The sequence below is a fragment of the Terrapene carolina genome, unplaced genomic scaffold (assembly GCF_002925995.2).
Source record: "Terrapene carolina triunguis isolate 2854851 unplaced genomic scaffold, T_m_triunguis-2.0 Scaffold58, whole genome shotgun sequence".
NCBI classification, from domain to species: domain Eukaryota; kingdom Metazoa; phylum Chordata; order Testudines; family Emydidae; genus Terrapene; species Terrapene triunguis.
In genome coordinates, this window is record NW_020664409.1 from 93,478,065 (window position 1) to 93,500,474 (window position 22,410).

Consider the following 22,410-nt stretch of genomic DNA (forward strand, 5'->3'; position numbering starts at 1 on the left):
GGGGGGGGGGGGGGGGGGGGGGGGGGGGGGGGGGGGGGGGGGGGGAGTTGCTGCAGGGCTCGGGGAGGGCGCAAGGTGGAAGTTTCGCCTAGGGCGCGAAACATCCTTGTACCAGCCCTGCCTGTGAAGCTTGGCTCAGCAGGAAATGCTGCCCAGCAGGACCTGAGTGGCCACTCTTCACAGCCCCTGATTGGCTGACACCAGTATTTAAGCCAGGAAGCCAGGATGGGGAGCTGTCTGAGCAACAACAGACTGCCTGCCTCTGCGCCAGACCCTGCTCATGAGAGACCCTAGACTCTGCCTTGTGACCCTGCCTGACTCTCGGTTTGCCCTTTGTCTTATCTTAGACTCTGACTCTCAGTACCTGATTCGGCTTGACTCCTGTTCCGACCACTAAATAGGATTGCCCACATCCTGGTTGTGACAAACTGCCTAGTATATACTGGCTTTCATGGATCCCATTCTCAGGCACCTATCTCTTCCCATTCATTGCATAGGGCGCCTGGGTACCTAACCCAGGTTTTGTGGATTCCATTGTTGTTCCAGTGATTTTCTGGGTGCCTAAAATCAGGCTTTGAAACACTGAGTGTTGCAACACCTACGTCCCTTTGTGGATCCAAGTCCAAGTCCTAGGCACCAGTTAAGCAAAACACTTACATACTTAATTCCATTGACTTTAATGGAACTTGAGCCAGAGATTTGCTGAATCAGGGCACTAAGCATGTTTTTCCCTGCCCCCAATTTAGAAGAAATCTGGCACCTTGAAGACTGCTACCTATGGCGTTTTAGCTACACAGCCCCTACTAACTTAGTGCAGAAGTCTCAGGGTAAGTTTTCCCAGTCCGTCCAAAGGTAAGTGTAGAGTTTCTGGAGATGGGTTTCAGAAACCTCTGATACACTTGCTCTGAAACTTGTAAACTAGGTCTTAAGTCTTTTTGTGCACAAAACCCAGTATTTTCTCCCATTTCCTAGTATATTTTATGAAACCTAGCCAGGCATCCTCTTCTATATAATCTTCCTGTCTTAATGACCATGAGGCTGATCCCATTTGTCATTCAGTTATTTGTCTTCCTGAAGAGTTAACATGTCAGGCTAAGGTATTCCTTATGTATATTCCCCATCATCTGATCAGACACCTTTTTTCTGACCATGCAGTCCCAACTTGGGCTAAAGTCCTTTTGATTTCAATTGGAGTTTTGCCTGATTAAAAGTCTTCGGATTCCCAGGGCCAGAAGATATATTGTTTATGTAATCCCCCAACTTGGAGTACCAATGTGGAAACTACATAGCTTGGAAGCAGCTGGATACATGTGAATCATAACTTATTTAGGGTGAAATATGCACCCTTGCAAGGCCTATTCATCACTTAAGTCCCATTTAACCATTGACCTTTTGTTGGCCCTTACTGAAGACAATTGCATTAACCTTCTTTTCTTTTGATTTACAAAAAACAGTGGATTTATCCATTCTGGGTATTACCACCGCATCTGTTGCCATGGTATTTAAGCTCTGGATAGACTTGCAGGTGAGTCTTTCAATTTACATTTGTGAGAAGCCTACTCACTTGAAAGCAACAAACAACTAAATACCAAGGTTCACATTGTTTGAACATTTATTGCAATTCAGTGTCAAAGACATTTTACAAAAATACATCACTGTTTGTACCAAACCGCTGTAAAAATCAGAGTTGAACATGCAAAGAAAAAAAAAAAAGTGTGTGCAAATAATTTATACGGAAGGATTTTAATCACACAATAATATTAAATAGGAGTCTTAATACACAAGGTATGCTTTTCACTTCATACCTTATCTAGTTACAGCTTTATTTAAAAAGGAAAAACAAGCTTCCTTTTCACATATAAGCAGGTATTCATTATTACTGTAGATTAGCCCCTAAAACATTAGTACATTTGCAATTTCTAATTAAAATGTTAACTCTGGAGCTGCCCAGTTGGCACTATATGCAGCAAGTGATAGCCAAAAAGGGCCAGACTATCCTCAGTTACAGCAGCAGGGTCACCCAGGCGAAAGGGCTGTGTGTTCTCTATAGAGTGCCAGAACAGGGGTGTTAATTAGGTGTTCAAGCTATTAATATAGTGGAGATTGTCAAGAAGAGGAAAGATTTACTGTCCTTGGGGCCAGACCCAGCAGAGAGCTGAATGATCCAGAGCATCTTCCACTACCAATGAAGTCAATGGGAGTGGGGAGTACTAAAGAGGTGCTGAGTACATTGTAGATTAGTCTCCACTTAGGAACTTCTCAACCTCAGAGACAGCAGAGGGCTAGTCAGCTCAGAAGAAGGGACCTTTTACAAGAGCCATTACATGTAGAAGGAAAGCATTTATAAAAACCTAGCTTGTCAGTACACATTACTGTGCTAGACGACAAGCAGAACTCCAAATGCTGTAGGAAAACTTTTAAACTGATTACCCATCATATCCACAGGGAGGGTGTGTTTTTGCCAACAAGCCAGCAAGCAAGACTAGCGTTTTAATTTAAAGCTATTTTTTGGCAAGGTGCTGATCTGTGAGAAGAAGCTGTGCAACAGGTTACTAAGAGCCCCCCAAAAGTACATGATGGTTTATTGTAGCGAACAGGTTTAAGCATGAGACATCATCCAATATTTATTAGGTACTCTACAGTATTTGAAATGGTCCTGGTCTATTTCAGTTGTAGCTACTCAGGGCCAAAGAATTGGCTGGGCAGAAAAAGCTAGTTTACTACCTGTGTATGTTCTAGGAGTTGGTTGTGCAGCCAAACAGAAATGGGAACACAAACATTAGTCACTACAGGAGTTCAAAACAGGGGGATAGCAATCTTCCCATTTACAGAACGTGGTATGGTGCAATTAAACGTTTACATATGAAGCATGTCTGTAGAGCAGTACAAGGTTTCCTAACGATTTTGCAAAACAGAAGTAATACAATTAAAAAAAAGAAATAATATAAGATGAGGTGCACACATTTTATAATCAAACATTAAAATACCAAACCATCATTAGTATAAACTGCTCAGCTTATGTACAACTGAAATTCAGCATCTTGAAGTGACTGTCACATTCAAATAAAACTCAAATACTCACCTCCCCCGGGAAACTGAAATGCAAAATTCTCCTCTCTTCCTTCCCATGTCCCCTCCACTGTATGGAGTGGTTTTAAAATATCTATATTGAGCCATATTCAGCTCTGTTGCACCAGTAAATGTGGAGCAACTCCATTGGCTTCAATGGAATCATTCTGCATTTATGATGGTAAAGGCAGAGCACAGACCTTGTTTCATAGTATTGGAACTAATGCAATCCTAACGGCAACCCAGGTGAAAGGCTGTTTGGAAAGATCATCATCACCGATGTCATGTTCAAACACAGAAAGCCTGTTTTCAACTTACAATAACTTTGCCAGAATTACCCTGAAAATAAAGAGGTCCCTTTTATGCCAGAGTAGCCTTGCACCTTCCTGCCTCAAACACACAGTTACCACTCAGTTTTCATTCTCCTGTCAGCCCAAGTCACACAGATGCAAATAATCTACTTAAATAAAACCGATGCCTTTGTAAGTGGTCAGGCTAAGGTATCTGGGCACAAACAGTGGTTGTTAAAAAGGAATCGTTTGACTCATAACAATATTTGACAGTAATAAACCATTTTGGGAATAGGAAAGACTCATGAGGAGATCGATATCAGTAACGAATGCAGCAATAAAATAACAATATGAGGCAAGTTCTATTTCTTTCTCTAGCAGACTCATTTAAAAAGTTATACTCCTTAATAGCATGCAGTACGTTTGGTTTCATGCTATAGGTCTCTGCCTCAAGTAACCACGTAAGAATAGTTTTTCTCGAAACAACACAATCTGAAAATGTCAACGTGTAGACAAATGTTTCACTTAAGGCCCATGTAGTGCTTTCAAAGCAGAACCTGCACTTTAAACTTCAACTGCTTTTACCAAACATTAGCTAATTGATCCTTACAGCGGGGCACTGCAATAAGTAGTTATTATCCCCATTTTACAGACTGGAAATGGAGGCAGAGAGAGTGTTTTGCCCAAAACCACAGAAGGAAATAGTTGCACAGCCAGGACTAGAATTCAAAAGTTCCTGACTCAGAACCCTGTGCTCAGACTATATCTATTATATATGGAATTTAACTCCAGAGTCGGTCCTGGAGTTAAATTCACTTGATGTCAGTTTCACCGAGGAGGAACTTGCTCCAATAAATACAACCTAAAATAAGTATTTTACAGGTTGAAACACCAATTGCTGGTATGTCAAATTTGACATTGCAAATCACAACTTCTATTTAGGTTGGTTCACTGGGAGTAGATGGGGCAGATAGATGGGGAAGGGGGGGGAAAAAAATCAGACCTCCAAGCAGAGGGCACAAAGGTTATAAAGGTACTTTTAACTGCTAGAGAAAAGATTAACATGGGTCTTCACACACAACATCACTACTTCAGTCACTTCCCTTAACTCTCCTCTTTCACCAAGTCAAATTCCAGTCTCATTTATACCCACACAACCTCACTGACATCAACAAGGGTTGCATGGGTATGAATGAGAATAGAAGCTGGCCTCCCTTACTCAATGACACTAACACCCACAACTAGAGTTTCATTTCTCCAGGTTAACTACCTCTGAATCACTTTCCACTCACATGAACATACGCCCTCTTCCCCCCTGAGATCAAATTTACTCTTTTGACCCGTCTTTGAGTTGAGAGCAGATGGAGGGAGGGCAAGGTCTCCGTCTTCAAACTATTTTATTCCCTTCTCTGCATAATGCAAAATGATTTCTGATGGGAGTGTCTCTTGCCCTGTCTCTGAAAGAGATTTCTGGAAGAATCAAACCTTCTGCCTTTGGAATGCAACAAATGGCAGTTATTGTTAAAGCATTCTCCTGGATCTCCCCTCACCAGGGCTGCAGTCCTCATCCCCACTATTCAATCTAAACACTGATTTCCCCCCCCCACACACACACAACTACTCAAAGAGCATGCAAAGTGATTTAGTTTGTAAAAATGCAAATACTGTTGCAAAAATATATATAAACAGCTGCAGAAAAGTGTTAGAGATCAATTATAAAACCTGTAAAAAAAGGAACAGACTATTTAATTAATTAAACTCAAGTAGTTCTTCCTGATTTATCCTGAGTATTCCTCATCCTCACAACTCTTTTGTCCATACCATACAACCTATTAATGTTTGTCTTTCTTAGGCACCTTGCTTACGCGCTCTGCGTACAGTGTTGGGAAAGTGCTGTATGCGAACGCTGCTATAGGACAACTGCAAGGATTTTTCCTGTGTAGGCTTTCCAAACTTTTATACATGGACTGGAATCTGCCAGATCAAGTTTGTCAAATTCATGAGTTATACATAATAAAGGAGATTAGAAGTTTGGCCATTAATTTCAGTGGGACCAAGATTTGTAAGCACTAATTCTCACTGTATCTCTGTTAATCTGGCACTGGCAGGGAGATGGATTAGATAAATTATTTTCCATTTCTATGATACATAGAAATGATATGGGATGTCAGGTGATTAGAAATCCTATTTACCCTAAGGATTGACTGTACCCGTATTACACTAGGACTCTATGGCTGGCTTTCCTCGCTGCTCTTCCTGTTTCTAACAGCAGTTATAAACAAATAGTATTTATCTTACATGCTATGAGCCAGATCCTCAGTGAATGTAAACCGGCACAGTTCCACTGGCCCCAGTGGAGCTTTACCTATTTAGACCTATCAGGAACCTGGTCCTATGGGGCTGAGTCATCTCTCAGTTACACCAGTTTTGACTTTATTTCAGTGGAGTTACACGGGGTGGGGGGAGTCAGACCCAGTGAACCAGATGCTGATCTCAGACAGGTGTAAATCCAGACTAATTCCACTGAAATCAGTGGAGCTATGAATTTACACTAATGAGAGGTTAGATCTGGCCCCTTATCAGTCATCCAACGTGCACCCTCCTTAAATACAAATCCTCACCCTTGGTTTGTTTTTTTGCTTAATCTTTTATAAAGACAACAAAATTAAAAGGAGGATGGAGTAAAATCTTAGGTATTCTAAGGCGCTCATCTGCTGGGCATTCAAGCACTGAGTACAGCAAGAAAACGAATTAAAAAAGTAAGCATTAACATAAGAAGAAGTTTGCTTATGGTCATAAACATCATTTCTCTTTAAATCATTGTACAAGGTATAATAGTTCACATTGCATAATGGATTGTTGTTTCAAAGGTACTCTATTTATTCGAGGTAGAAAATGGCGTGGTGTGTTATTTTCACTTTTAACTAGGATCAAATCCTAGATGTTATGCATATTTCTGAATGCATCCAATTTTTTTTACATACAAGTATTATTAAAACTCATTGCAGGGAATTTCCCCCCCATAAATATCATTTTTAAAATGTCATATTTATAAATATCTATTGTAAATAAAACCAGATGGAGGAGCAGTTAAACAGTCCTAGTCTCAAACTGCTTTCTTTTCATTTATTAGAAACTGAAAAAAAATATAGAAAGTTTTTAAAGGGCCATGGGGCAAATTCAGTTTTAACTTCTAAACAGAAAGAAATTTCTGCCCTGTATCTTGTACTCTGATAATAAAAAGGTGACTTTTTACAATATTGCCTATACACACCAGTCTTGTTAGAAGTCCATGTCAACGAGCAATTTCACCTTTCGTCTCTAAGATCCTCTTGTTTGCTTGACTCAGGAGCTTCAAACAAACATCAGCATTTACACTATTTACAAGTTCAGTGTCCAAGCTGAGCGCTATAAAGTGTCTTGTAAGAATAGGATATGCTGTGAAGAACCAGGGTTCAGAATCTGAACAAGTTGATAAAGTCTTGGGGTGAAAGAGAAGTGGAGCAGCTCTCTGGGTTGTTGGCTGTGCAAGGATGATCAGTACCCTGAAAAAAAATAATCCGGTTAGAGAGGCTACAGAACTAGTGTCACAGCTTTAACTGGTTTACAATGCTCTGTGTGCCACATGCTGCACATCCAGTTTGCAAACTGATAGATTAGAGTGGATAGCTGAGAATACAATAAGGGGGATGCACAACTGGATGCAAAACTGTACTCAAAGAGTAGTTCTCAATGGTTCACTGTCAAACTGGAAGGATATATCTAGTGGGGTCCCACAGGGGTCTGTTCTGGGTCAGGTACTATTCAATATTTTCAGTAATGACTTGGATAATGGAGTGGAGAGTATGCTTATAAAATTTGGGGATGATACCATGCTGGGAGGCATTACAAGCACTTTGAAGGACAGATTTGAAAATGAGTGTGATAAATTTGAGAATTGGTCTGAAATCAACAAGATGAAATTCAATAATTACAAGTGCAGAGTACGACAGTTAAGAAAAAAAAAATCAAATGCACAAATACAAAATGGGGAAATACTGGCTAGGCCGTAGCACTGCTGAAAAGGATCTGAAGGCTCACAGATGACTTGTGCCTCCCCATACTGGCGGGGGGAGGGGGGGCATAATCTAAAGGGGAGGACATGTGATCACCCCACCTATCTCCTTTGCCCAGCGACCCCGCCCCCTGCGCCCAGCCCAGGGCCGCCACGCTCTCCACTCCCCATGTTACCTGGGGGGGGGGGGGGCGCTCTGTCTTTCTCCCGCTGCGCCACCCTCCCCCCAGCACGTTTGGCTGCTCTCCTTGGCAGCCAGGCCCAGGCAGGGAGCGGGAGGGAGACACTTCTCATGCGGTTCAAGCTGGCTGCTCCGGGTCACTGCTCCGTGCAGTGCAGCAGCTGCCTGAGAGAGCCTGACTGGGGAGGCGGTGGTGGGTCACTCCCTGCCTGGGCCTGGCTGACGGAGACAGGGGCCGAGCGAGCCAGAAACGTGCTTGGGGGATGGGGGAAGGAGGGGGTTCTGGCTCGCTCAGCCCATGTCCCTGGCAGCCAGGTCCAGGTGGGGAGTGGCCTGCCTCCACCTCCCCAGCCATGCTCTATCAGGCAGCTGCTGCGCTGCACGGAGCAGCGATCCAGAGTGGCTCGCATGAGAAGCAGCTGGTCCCGCCCCCTCCGCTCCCCGCCCAGGCCCAGCTGCCAGGGATTGGGGCTGAACATGCTCGGGGGCAGGTGCAGCAGGAAGACAGAGCCCCTCTCCCTCTCTCCCCAGCAGGGGGGGCACTTGACCCCACATGCCCCCCCTATGCATTGCCTCTGATGGGGGTCATAGTTGATGGCTCATATTCAATTTGTGATCCATGTGATGTAGATACAAAAACAGCTAATATTCTGGGGTGTATTAACAGGAGTGCTGTATCTAAGACATGGGAGGTAGTTGTTCCACTCGGCATTGGTGAGGCCTCAGCTGGAGTACTGTGTCCAGTTCTGAGTGCCACACACTAGGAAAGATGTGGACAAATTGGAGAGAGTCCAGACAAGAGCAACAAAAATGGTAATAGGTTTAAAAAAATCTGACCTATGAAGTAAAAAAACAAACCAACCAACCCTGGGTATGTTTAGTCTTGAGAAAAGACGATTGGGGGAGGGGGGACGGACGGACCCAAGAACAGTCTTCAAATATGTTAAGGACCGTGATCAGTTGTTCTCCATGTCCACTGAAGGGAGGACAAGAAGTAATCAGCTTAATATACAGCAAGGGAGATTTAGGTTAGATATGAGGGAAAAGTTTCTAACTATAAGGACAATTAAGCTCTGGAATAGATTATCTAGGGAGGTTGTGGAATCCCATCGTTGGAGGTTTTTAAGAACAGGTGAGACAAACGCCTGTCAGGGATGGTCTAGGTTTACTTGGTTCTGCCTCAGTGCAGGGGGATGGACTAGATGAGCTCTTCAGATTCCTTCCAGTTCTACTCTTATAGGATTCTATAACAAATGTTATACTCTCCTTTGGCAACAAACAGGTGAAGGCTGGTCTTTAGATTTTAGGGTCAGTTATCAGTTCAAGGGATATGAAGGACAAGGATTCAAAGGATGAAGAACAAGGATTCAAAAATCACTCTCTGACTCATCTCCAAAGGACAGAGACCTGATTTGGCTGTCAGACCAGAGTAACTCTGAAGTCAATGGAGTTATTTCAGATTTACACCACAGTAGTGGACAGCAGAATTTGGCCCCAGGTTTCTGTAAATGCCTCAAATTTGCTGTGGCACTCCAAGGGCCCTCTTCTCCCATCACAGGGTGAGAAACCCCCACTAGATCCTGTGGGGATAAGATAAGGCCCCAGGGAGTAACAGGAAAATGTGAAGGAACTTCCTAAGATAGAGAGCAAGCAAGCTTTAAGTGGTGTTGGCCTGGTTTTTGGAGGAAGTCAGCACTTGCAACTCTTGTTAACTTGAATTAGAGTTGTGGGCACTCAGCACTTCTGAGAAATCAGGCCCTCAGTCAAATACCAGCAAAATAGCCATACCTTCCAGGAGAGGATGTGGCAATGTCTGCAGAGCTGCAGTGTGTCTCCATACTGCTCTTTCCTCGGGTAACACCTTATAAGTTTAAAGTACATCTTCTTCCAATCCAGCAACCCCTTCTCAGATAAGATTATCCGTTTACGAATCTAAAAATCAGAGTTAGAGTGGACTGAGTGTACACGAGGGCTTAGTTTTGTTGGCAATATCACTTCAAGACCTTCCTCCTCCTGCACATAGTAGCCAGCATGTAATCTTTGCTGATCTCCCCATGATCTCATCTGTAGTGGCAAGATAATCTTTTCTGAGCCTCTCCACATTAACAGTCTCCTTATTCTAAATACACTACACAATATCAATACTAGAGACCAATCTTATCTTTTACACAGATTCCTTCCTGTTGCACATTGCTATACAATGGCTCCAAGGGCTTCATGCTACCACACATCACCATGATTCAGAAACTCTAAAAATGACTATCAGGATAACAAACTTTATCCCATCTAGTGGTTTCAGGAATGAAACTATGTTTCTTTTCTGCACAGATATATCTTTAAACCTGGAGTTGCAATATTTGCTTGTGAGACATTCACTTTTAGGACATGTTGATTAGCGGTGGAGATCAGATTTGGATCTATTTGTCATACCATGTGACATATAGTCAATATAGGGAAAAAAAACACCTTCCCAGAATCCAGGGCCAGATCTTCAGCAGATGTAAATCTGTGTAGGTTTATTGAAGTCACTGGAACAATGCTAATTCACACCAGCTGAAGATCTGGTCCCCCAATTTGTGTGTTTATATTTAGTGCTTATGAATGGTGCCAGACTGGCAGCCCTAGAGACTGAAAACCTTTACCCTCAAAACAGATACAATATAGCAACAGAGTTAGCTTGCCACCAATGGTGAACAACTCAGATTTTTGGGGGGAGGGGGGGAAAATATTCCCACTAAAGGGCAAGAGAGGATAGTTCATGGTCCAATCAATCCTTGGCCACTCCATGGAGACTGTCAGCAACGCTGCCAGTTGTGATGGTGGGTTTTTTGATGTGGGCAGTTACTGTTGGGAACTACACAGACACAGAACTCCCTAAACCTATGGTACAAGTAGCAGTGTTACCATCTGAGGCCATGTGGCTTGGTTAGCAGCCTAGATTGGAGGAGGTTTGTGTGCATGTTATTGATGTTGCAGCCTTCTATTTCAGGCACCAGTATTGTGGCATTTACAACACTATCAAAACTTCCCCTCAGGGACAAACTTTATCGCCATTGTCTTGTCAGCCCATATTAGAAACTTGCAGCATGCCCCTCAGAACAAAGAAGCAGTCAAACGAGGAAGATCTGTCTATGTGTGTTCAATCACAAATGGGTTACAATAGGAGATTGATTGAGGTTTAACTTTCATCCCATTACCTGTCGGTCTGTGAAATGGTATTGGCAGAGCTTTTTCCACAGCAGCCGGTCCTCACTGAGCACTTGCAGTTCAGGGGCCACTTGCCCAAGGCTGACAAGGTCTCTTCCATCAGTTAGCCGCTGCATGATGTTTAATTGTAAACACAACGGCAGGTCTGTAAAGGTCATTCCTTTAAAGGCAGGCTGGAAAAAGAGTGTAAGAGCTCAGTTAGTGAAAAGTAGGCAATTCTAAATGGGAGCAATGTACTACTTGCTAAATATTTTATATACACAAGATGCAGTTACACTAGATAATTTCCCATCCAGGGGACAGATCAGTTTCCCTAGGAGATCCTATGATGGGCTATGTGGTGTTGTTGAGCCATTACTTCCAGAGAGAAAAGTACCCGTATCCACCGTTTACTGTGGCAGAGCAACAATTGTGTTGTGCTATCAAACGTTAACTGCACGGTTTACTCCCCTCACCACTGGAGAGGAGGTTTATGGTGCCAAAGCTCCACTATAGCGGACCAGGGCATTACTGTCTGTAGGTCACTTCAGATAACTGGAGGGGCAATACTGTTCCCTAACAGGTTAAACCTCCAGTCTATACAGTTTAAGTCCCTTGGAAATTTCATGTTCTACTAAGACAACCGTGTTTTACTTTGCAGGGTCACATGATCCTATATTAACCAAGCAGAGATGTTCACTAGTAATGGTACCAATCAAGATTTCCCTATAATTGTTTCCTACAACATTGCTGGCAATGCTACCCATTACCCAGGAAATATTTAAGAGTATTTTTTTTTAATTGTTTCCTACAGGGGATACTTCTACGACTGTGTCTACATTGTGGATTTGCCTCAATTACAGTCATCATTGCCTAGTAACCAGTTTAGCTACACCAATGCAAATCCCTGATCTAGACAATGAAAGTCACTATGGCCCTTACCAGTGGCCCTTACCGCTGGGCTCCACACAGTGGCTCTGTCTGTCACACTAGAGGTTTGCACCTGTGCAGTTACATTGGTAACAGGATACAGACTGTTGAATTCATGGAAAATCCCAGTGCCATCAAGACCTAAGAACCAGGAAATGGGCTCCAACTGCTACACTAGTGCCCACTCCGTACTCACGTGAGTAAAGGTTTGCAGGCTTGGGCTCCAACAGTGAAACAATGTTAAGAGAGTCAAATAAATGTGCCAAGTCTTTAGTTGCCCTGAACCAAGATGCTTCTATTTTAAGTTGCAGTCACATCACCCTACATGCAACTGGCAGGGCAGTTAACTGTTTAAAACAAAATACCAATAGCTGATCAGCTAAGTAAAATTTTGTGGGACTATTTTTAAAATATGACCCTGTCTCCAGTGTGTGGATAGTGTCTGGCCATTCAAAGGCATAATATAAATATTTATTTAGTCACAAAAGTTCCCATTTCTTAACCCTTCAGTAAGCCATAGTTATTAATCTATAACAGGGCCCGGTGTACTCTGCAACTCCACAGCAGCAGCATATGCTGCACAGCCCATCCATTGCAACAAAACTCTGCTAATCTTTCATTAATAATTAATTTTCTAGTCCTTCTGGTTGCCAGGAACACCATAAACAGACACAATTGCATCTGCCAGTAGCCTGAAACAATAGCTCCAAAAGGAGCGAACAATCCCACTCATCTCAGTGGGGTGTTGACTCTAAACTCTAAGGGTGATAATTTAGGAGAACTACTGTTAGCTATTTTGCTGCTGGTCATTGTAATAGAGACATCTAGCCAATATTCTTATCCCAGGATCCCAAGCAGCTTCCCACATACCCCCGCCCCTCCAACCTAAACGGTTTCTTACTCAACTTCCCTCTGACAACTTCTACAGCGCACTTTGGCATCCTCAATACAAAACTCTGAAGCACACTACAAATTAGAAATATAAGTACATTGCATAACTAAATTCCATATGGAATTAAATAACACAGAGCATACTGTAAAGATTGTTTCATTTGTGTATTTCAAATAAATTAAAAAAAAAAACAGCAAGGTTTTTATTGACCTAGAGTTGGTGCAACAGTCCTGTCTGCTCCATTGGGGTGTGAGAGATCTCTAACCCAGGCTGCAGAATTTAGGTCAAGTTTGCTGTGGATAACACAGAAGTCTTGTATATAATTTACTAGTGCCCTCAAATTCCATTCACTAATAAAGTTGCACTTTTTACAGATGAAATACCCATATAAATCAACGGGGGTTTTACATGAGTAAAATGTGCAGGACTAGGCTCAAATGCCTTGAACTCAATAAGACACCTGCGCAGCTTACTAATGAAGTCCATGTGACTAAAGCACATTCTTCAGGGTTTTGCTGAATCAGGGCCAAAGACTTATCTGCTACATTTCAAACATGATTTTTTTTTTTTTTTAAAAGAACACACCCTAGATCAGAGGAGTCCTATGTTAATTTTCATTTTCTTGACAGGATTTTTTTTAAGCTAGTAAGTACTACACATGCTCAGTATATATTTCTCAAGCTTTAGACTCCTTGGCTGTTAAGACATTTTTTCTCCTTCTGAAATACCAAAAGCACTTGGTCTACTTGCAGTAAGTGGCCAACTGCCTGTAATACTGCTCTTCCCCCCCACCCCTTTAAACACAGCTGCTTTTGTTCAAGCTTGACAAGAAATCATCTTCAGCGATGTGAAAATTACATTTTGTGCAAGCTCTACAGCTTGAGACATTAAACAATTTTTTAAAAGAAAGGCCAGCCAACCACGTTTAGGCCAAAAAGTAAATAAATGTATGTAACACACACACACACACTTCAGTTCACAAGTGGTGCTATGACAGAACCTTGGCTGGGATTGATAGATTTTTGAACTGATCTTCAGGATTTTCTAACCTGATAGTATACTGGCCCAGTGCTGAGATAAAATAGTTTTAAGTATTGAGTCAAGCAGCTGGATCCTGATCTTGCAGTAAGCTCTGTACAAGCAGAAACCTGCACCCTCAAGAAGCCCCATGCACAGGTGCCAGCTTCCTCTGGGCCCTGGGGGTGCTCAACCCGCCACCCTGGACCCCTTATCCCAAGCCCCCTTCCCCGCCCCTTCCCACTCCTGTTCCACCCTGCCCCGCCTCTTCCTGCCCAGTTCCGCTCCCTCCCCTGAGCATGCCCCATCCCCACTCCTCCCCCTCCCCCTCGGTGCCTCCTGCACGCCATGGAACAGCTGATCATGGCAGGCTGTAGGTGCTGGGAGGGAGGGGGAGCAGTTGATTGGAAGGGCCCCCAAGTGGGCAGGAGGTGCTGGGGGGGGAAGAGGGAGAGCTGGTTACCAGTGGGTGCTAAGCACCCACTAATTTTTGTGTGTGTGTGCGCAAGCCCTGGAGCACCCATGGAGTCAGCACCTATCATCCCATGAAAGTCAGTGTGTGTCTGGCGTCATAGAGATAATTGCAGGATTGGGGCTGTGGATTTTACTTAAGACTTTCTCACAGAGTCCAGAGAAGCCTCCTTTCCCCATTGTCCCTTAACTTCCCTCTCCTAACCCCAAGGTCCTTGCACTGCAGCTACGCTCCTTCAGGGTTCCCTAGATAGTGCTTACCCTGCACACATTTTGAAATTACTTAGGCAAGCACAAGCACCTTTCTTGCCTATTAGCAGCAGCCAAGCATGATGCCTCTTTAGCAGCCTAGTGGGGAAAAATTTGCTTTTCAGTTAATTTAGGCCCATGTCACTAAGGTCAATGGGAATTTTGCAATTAACTTCAATGTGAGAGTGGGACTCTTAGGAAAGGGGACAGATATATTGGCAACATTGGAAACTAAAGTCCAGTACTGAGTCACAGACAAGACAATACCAGTACAAGTGCTATTCAAGTCTCATCATTCTGCCTTAGCCCTGACTCTGACCCTCTGTTGAGACGGCCAGTGTAGTGGAGATTTTTGAAACGTGAGCATCTATCCAAAAGGAACTGAAGTGAGACCAAACTCCACTCACACAGCATTTGATGACCATTTAGAGGCCTAACTGGTTTTGGTTACTACTAACAGCAGGCCTGACTGTGGAGTCAGTGGGTGATTTGAGTACACATGTAATTCAGGACTGGGCCCTTCAGGAGCACTTGAAGATGCCAGGCTTCATCATGCGGTCAGCTTTTCTAAATGAAGCTGTTTTCAGAGAAACATGCAATGTTAGGCATGTAACTCCGAAAAACATTTTGCATCTTGGTTTAATTTTCCACTTGAAAGTTGGAATAAAAGTAATAATTAAAAAAAGCCTCCCCCTGTCTAATCCAATTGAATTCAAATCTTAATCCAAATTCTCTCCACCAGCAGGCTCTGTGTGAAGTCTAGGAATGCTCATTATGATCCAATTACACAGGCAGGAGCTGCAGCTGCATGATAAGGTTGCATGAAAGAGCCAATGTATCATTTGCCTCTAAGTGAGGGCCTGGATTCTTGCTTACTCTTGTGATTTGGATGCTGTTCAGTTGCTGTTGCCAGTGAAGAATAGTCTCCATTCTGTGTACCCACATGTTGATGTTTCCAACCAGAACAGACTTGCCAACCCTTTGCACCAGGGTGCACAGTGACGTGTAGAGAGTCTGCAGCAATTCCCTTATTAGCCTGATGTTCTGCTGATCTTCAAGGACTTTGGAGGCAGAGAGAAGAAGAAAAAAATATTTTAAAAAGGGACTGTAATGTTTAAATACATTCTCAGTATCTACTTTCTTCTGGAGGCTTTGTAAGAATTACTCTCTATGATCTTAGGCCAAAAGGTATCAAATCTGGAACCCTGGGGGGAAGGAGGTGGTAGAGGAGGACTGCTCTGTCTACACATGACAGGTTATCAGATAGGAAACATTTGTCAGAGATGTCCCCTAATAACTGTACAAGAGATTGACCTGAGGAACAATGTTCCCTCTAATTTTTTACATATGGAGGTCATGTGTAGCCGAGGTGGAGCCTAGGGGTTCAGAATGTGGGAGGGGGCTCAGGGCTGGGGCAGGGGGTTGGGGTGTGGAGGCAGATAAGGGCTCCAGCTGGGGGGGGGGTGCAGGCTCTGGGGTGGGGCCGGGAATGAGGGGTTGGGGTGTGGGAGGGGCTCAGGGCTAGGGCAGAGGATTGGAGTGTGTGGGGGGGTGAGGGCTGCAGCTGGGGATTTTGGGTTTGGGATGCAGGCTTCCCTGGGGCTGTGGCAGATGAGAGAGGACTCCCCCCAGCCCTTTCCACTAGCTGTGGCAGCTCCAAAGCTGGGACCGGCGGAGAGGCGCTTCTCCCCACCTGCGCGGCCCTTGATAGCCTGCTACTTGGCCGCACACTAGAGGGAACTTTGCTGAGGAAAGATGTTTGGCCTTTCTACAGTGCTTCTAACAGCCACTCTAGGAACACTGGCCAACTTGTCCCCCTTAGATCGGTGCTTGGAGGAGACCTTCCACACACAGCTCTTGCCCTGCTTCCAACCAGTTCATGTGGAAACAGGGGCTCAGCCACCTCTATAGCTCTTCTTGCCCCCCCCCCCCACTCATGCAAGGGTGCTCTGAAGGTTGAGGGTCCACACAAGGAGAGGGGGTGGAGATTGGGTTGACCAGGGAAGGGGGAACCCCCAAAACACACACACTAAATACACTGTGACCCCACAGAGATTTCCAGAAAAAAGTAATGTCGGCCCTGAAGCACTCCTTTCCCTTGGTGGGCAGCCATGGCCAGTGGGAGCCCTTGGTGGTGCAGCTGCTAGGAAGCCTTGGAAGTGACTAGGGCCTAGCGTTAGGAAGGAAGCACAGAGCCTTTATGCAGCCAGCCTTGGCCTCCTGCAGTTCCTCTCCAGTCTGCCAGCTTTTGAGGCAGGACTAAACAGCCTATTCTGCAGATAGGGGTGTGTGGGACCCTGACCTTCTTCCCAATTGGATGATGGAGAGGATACTCCTGACAGAAATCTGCGCCCATGCGGGGGCAGAGAATTCATATGGCCTGCATATTTCTGTGCCCCCTATGCAGAAAAATGCAAAAGAAATCTGGGGGAGGGGGGAGACACACATCTGTTCCCCGGCAGTCCAGGCAGCGCATCTGTTCCAGAATACCTGGAGCAGCTTCAGACGCAAATCACTGCAGGGGGAGAGGGGTTGGGTGTGCGTGCCTGTGGGGGAGACATTGATCACCGTCAGGGGGCGGGGCTGGCCAACAAGTGCGAGAGACTCTGTCCCTCTCTCTTGATACTGTGGCTCAAGGGGCATGGAGGAGGGTAGGTCTTTTTGTTATGCAGGAGGAAGACTCTGTCCCCGAGGCAGAAGTATAGCCGCCTGCCTGCCTAGTAAAATGTAACTTCTTGAGAATTGGAAAAAAAACCACTTAATTAAATATTAGTATCATGTTACTGAAAATTGTTTGTTTTTAAGTTAAAGAAAATAGCTTTTCTAAAAAAAAAAAAAAAAGCACATTTTGTTGATGGTTAATTGATCTAATTCTCTGAGGCAGAAATGTAGCAACCTGTCTGCATAGTAATATTGTTAATTATTCTATTGTTAGTAACTGTTCCCATTCTTAGTCAATTCCCCAGGAGCATAAAAAAACCTGTAAAAGTTTTAAAGCCAGTACATTGCCAGAGTGATGTAAAGCCTTATAAATGACAGTAAGAGAATCAGCTAGGAAGATCTATGCACTCTCACTTTTTTCCTGTGCCAAAGTGGCACGATGGGGTTAGATTTTTAAAAACCAACTAAAAAAAAAAAAAAGAAAAAAAAGGACTTTTGAGGGCAAATAAAACATTTACCAAGCCAGTCAATAAAATGTCAGGCCAATCAGAACCAAGCACTTCCCAAAGTACCCAGCTAGGTCCAGGAAATTGATTAGCAAAACTGTATGATTTTCATGTGTGAAAGTCTGAGTAATTTAAAATGACATTCTACGTTTCCCCCCCCCCCGCCATTTGTTGTTTTGTAATGTAATTTAAATGAAAATCCAGGATTATAACTGGAATGCAGAGTATTAGTTACCAAGTATTTTATAACTTAACTTTCATGTGTTTAGGAAATGAATAGTTATTGTGACTTTTTTCTGTATTGTAGTTTAAATAACTTATCAAAACAATTGAAACTGGTGTGATTATATTGCATTATTTTGACAAATAAAATTTGCAGAATTTTTAATTTTTTGGCGCAGAATTCCCCCAGGAGTTAGAAGAGGAAGAATCTCCACAAGGGGGATCCACTAAGATCTCCATTCAAACCCCCTTCCTGCCCTGAGAGTCCCTTTCCAGAAGGGGACAGAGGAAAATGAACTAGCCCAGTGTTTTGTTTTCATGCCCCTCCCTGCAAAAAAGTCTTGCACACTGATCAACATGGACATGGTGATCATTGGATACACTGGATACAAACCATGATTGTTACATTTCTTTTACCTTTCTGCACCACTTTTTCCAAAATGTTCATGAAGTTTTTCTGGGCGATTCCACTCAGTGATGTTAGCTGAGACTTTGCTATCAGCTCCAACAGCTGTGGATAAAAATAGAAGTTGCCAGCTAGAGTACAAAGATATTTTTCTAATCTTGACTTCTAGTCACATGACACAGCAAAACAGTTCAGATACTTGTTTACTGCTGAAGTAAAAGAGGGCAGGCAGAACCACAATGAAGACAGATCCAAGGGGAGAAAAGAGCCAAACAATTAAGCACACAGTGGAGGAAAACAGGTTGTTATTTAAACTACTTTCTTTAAACCGAAATGTTGCTTCAAGGTTCAAAGGTGTAGGGAAGCCACGAATTACTGTTCAGACTAACAGACAATGACTATTCATACTGAAAGCACAATGGTATGTCAGTGTCTTTCACTAGTACATAAACAAATAGTGTGATAAGAGAACAAGAAGCAGAGACTCGTTTCTGAGAGAATCTTATTTATAAACCTAATCCTACAATTTACATATAATAATCCAATTCACTCTTTTGTTATGTGTGAATTATACTGGAATTTTCATTAAGAGGAAAGATTAAGAGTCATGTTTAAAAAAAAAAAAAAAAGACAAACCAAAGTTCCTTCGTTTTTATTAAGTTATTATTAGATCTGAAAAAATGTTAACAATTTAATTCACTTTTCCCTATTTATGCTGTTTGGTTTACTTTCTAACTCACTGTCTCAGTTTCCCTTTTGATTAAGATGCACTCCTAGTCAGTGTGACTTTTTGGTTCCCATGTACTCGTTCAGTGCTGCAGTGTTTGGGTTGCAATTACTGAAGAAGATGTTCCTCTCCTTTTTTTAATTCCAGTAGAAAAATAATTTTATAGGAAGATTTTCTGTTGGCTTTAGGATTTGTAAAATTGTGGGCCAAAATGTTAATTGGCAGTAACCCTTTAAGCCTTTTAACGTTGTGACGTTGTGCAGTCTATATGGTTTTATAAAAATATAAGTGAATATAATGTAACTGGGATAGTTTTATAAAAATTTGGCAATAAGTGAATATAATGCAACTGGGATATGCTTCGTGCAAAAGGTCTCTTGTAAGGTATCATTACAAAGTGCATAATCTACTAAGTATGATCATCTGATTTGTATAAATGTACCACTCTTGTATCTAAAACTAGAAATATAAAATGTAACTCTGAGGGCCTATTGTAATTATGTAAAGTGTGGGCCATTAATGATGGTTTGGAATCTTGATGACTCCCATTAACAAGGACCATTGTCTGCAGATGACTGTGTTTACCTTTGAGTCTTCCTGTATATGTGTGTGCTGGCAAGTGAGTAATGAAGTCTTGCAGTGACATGTGATCATGTCACCTGAACTGGAATCCATCTTTAACCTGGTGCTTTTCCAGTGAGGGGGGGTGGAAACCCAGAGGGACAAAGGATTCCCGCCTTATGCAAAAGATATATAAAGGGGTGGAAGAGAACAGAGAGAGAGAGGAGCCATCATGGAGAAGCCCCTAGCTAACACCTAAGCTGGAACAAGAGCTGTACCAGGGGAAAGAATTGTGCCCAGGCCTGGAAGGTGTCCAGTCTGAGAAAAACTTACTGAAACATCTCTGAGGGTGAGATTATCTGTATTTAGTTTGATTAGACATAGATTTGCGCATTTTATTTTATTTTGCTTGTGACTTACTTTGTTCTGTCTGTTACTACTTTGAACCACTTAAATCCTACTGTCTGTATTTAATAAAATCACTTTTTATTTAGTAATTTACTCAGAGTATGTATTGATACCTGGGGGAGCAAACAGCTGTGCATATCTCTCTATCAGTGTTATAGAGGGCGAACAATTTATGAGTTTGCCCTGCATAAGCTTTATGCAGGGTAAAACGGATTTATCTGGGTTTAGACCCCATTGGGAGTTGGGCATCTGAGTGCTAAAGACAAGCACACTCCTGTGAGCTGTTTTTAGGCAAACTTGCAGCTTTGGGACAAGTGATTCAGACCCTGGGTCTGTGTTGAAGGGGACTGGAGTGTCTAATTCAGCAAGACGGGGTGCTGGAGTCTTGAGCTGGCAGGGAAAACAGAAGCAGGGGTAGTCTTGGCATATCGGGTGGCAGCTCCCAAGGGGGTTTCTGTGATCCAACCCGTCACAAACGTATTTTATAAAATACACACTTTCTACATACCATTCCACTTGTTTAGATTCCTTTCTAAATTAGAACAGAGTAAGAAAACCTTTATCTTACAAGTATCAGGGGGTAGCCATGTTAGTCTGTATCTACAAAAACAACAAGGAGTCTGGTGGCACCTTAAAGACTAACAGATTTATTTGGGCATAAGCTTTCGTGAGTAAAAACCTCACTTCTTCGGATGCATCCGAAGAAGTGAGGTTTTTACTCACGAAAGCTTATGCCCAAATAAATCTCTTTATCTTACAATCAATCTACACATATTATCACAGGGCTAGCCTATTCATCCGTTATCATCAGCGATTATGCTATCCCATTGCTGGCAAAAAGGATGAGTGCAGAGAACTTGCAATTCCTTATGTCAAATAGCTAAGATGGTTACTGACAAGAGTTGGTAAGTCTTGAGTTGAATTGTTTGCCTAGCTATAAGAATGACAGGAATGTAGCCATAAAATTATTGGTACTTTGCCATAAACCATGAGCTCATAGGGGTATTATTGCATCCATTTGCCCATTTTACTCAGCTCTGTTACCAGCATGTGACTGTCACCTAGGAGCTGCAAAGTGCCCCGAGTGACTGGTCTCCTCTTCCATTTATCTTCCAGGCCAACTTTAAACGTCAACAGATGGCTTCCTGAGTTTACTTTCTATTAATATCTTAAACCTCACATGACTGGTATAAAGCAAGAGGAAAGGAAAAAAAACCCTACACAGTCTCACATTTTTCATGGAGGGCAGTCTGCCTTCTATCATGACACATCATTTGGGGGGTGGGGGTGGGGAGAAAATATGCAAGAATAGTCTTGTGAGGTAATATTTAGTACATATATTGTAACAAAACTCCATGGTGGCTCTCACCTAAACAGGAGGGTCTGGTGTATTACATGCTCTGAAGCATAAATTAATTAGAAAGACGTTGGAAATATTTTTAAATTTTCCCAAGATTTCTTAGAACAATGAATGTACAAACAAGAACATGTCCTTGCCCCAAAATAGCCTTAGTAATAATCTCCTAGTACTGAATTGTTTAACCTTGTGACCTTCAATTATCATGATCAACTTGCCAGACTCCATTTGTCCACACAGTAATGTGAGCACCCAGGTCAGCTTCTCTGGATTTCTCTATGTATACACAAATTATGTCCCCAGTTTGTAATGTTCTAGAACTCCCATACAGGACAGTTTCCTCACTATATGTAAGCAAAACTGTGCTGATATTCAAAAATATGTTCAAAATCAGTCATCTTTGCACAGGTCAAAAACACCAAGTGGTGCAATACCATAAAAAAAAAAGTAAGAAATTGTAGCTGATTTTTCAAATTAAAATAAAAGTTAGATTCTTTGTGTTACCAACATTTTGTGCTTTGGTATATAGGAAATTAAATAATAAAATTAGGCAATCAAGATGCATTAGAGCCCATGCCTTTCACTATGTTTATCAAGGGTCAATTACATTTAGAAAGTAAATTAGCACAGCTATAGCGTACCACCTTTTCAGCAGCAATAAGTAAAGGATGAAATTTTATATGAATACTATGTCGTGACTACCTCCTGGGTATTGCATTCCATAGCAAACTGCTATGCCAAGAATGAACAGCAAACACACAAAAAGACCCAAACAAAAACAAACCCCAGATGTGTGAACAAAACTAATTTTCTTGTCCAGTATAATGATGTGCGTACCAGGGCAGTAATAAAGGTGTATGTAGGGTTTGCTCACGGTTACTCCAGATATACACTGGTGTAATTCCTTCAAAGCCAGTGGTGTCATTCCAGATTGGACAAACAAACAAACAAAAAACCCACCTAAAATGTCTTTGAGTGATGGATTGTGCAAACTGAAAACCAAACAAAAAGACTAGAGCACTCTGAATAATGCCGGGTGGAATAAGGAGATATTAGACCTGCTAGCATTTTGTAACTGTATATGTGGCTGTGTTAATTCCAGACCATGCTCCAGTAACACTGTTTGAAGACAGATGGTAGGAGGGAGTGCAGGGGAAAAGAGGTTAGTAACAGCAATCTTAGGGCCTGATTCTTTGCGATGCTGAGTACCTGCAGCTCCCATT

The 22,410-nt window shown here is 42.7% G+C and overlaps 1 protein-coding gene across 2 annotated transcripts in view; it reads right to left on the reverse strand.

Annotated features, from left to right (window-relative positions):
- Positions 1–4,985: 4,985 nt before the first annotated feature.
- Positions 4,986–22,410, reverse strand: part of FBXO32 (F-box protein 32) — a 32,238-nt gene continuing 14,813 nt past the window's right edge. For both annotated transcript variants that reach the window (XM_024205458.3, XM_024205459.3), the window contains 5 exons: positions 18,146–18,239; positions 15,216–15,400; positions 10,792–10,974; positions 9,383–9,526; positions 4,986–6,904 (listed from right to left, as the gene is read on the reverse strand). In XM_024205458.3, the coding sequence (XP_024061226.1) occupies positions 6,815–6,904; positions 9,383–9,526; positions 10,792–10,974; positions 15,216–15,400; positions 18,146–18,239 (696 nt within the window). In that variant the 3' untranslated portion in view covers positions 4,986–6,814. The remainder of the gene's footprint in view (positions 6,905–9,382; positions 9,527–10,791; positions 10,975–15,215; positions 15,401–18,145; positions 18,240–22,410) is intronic.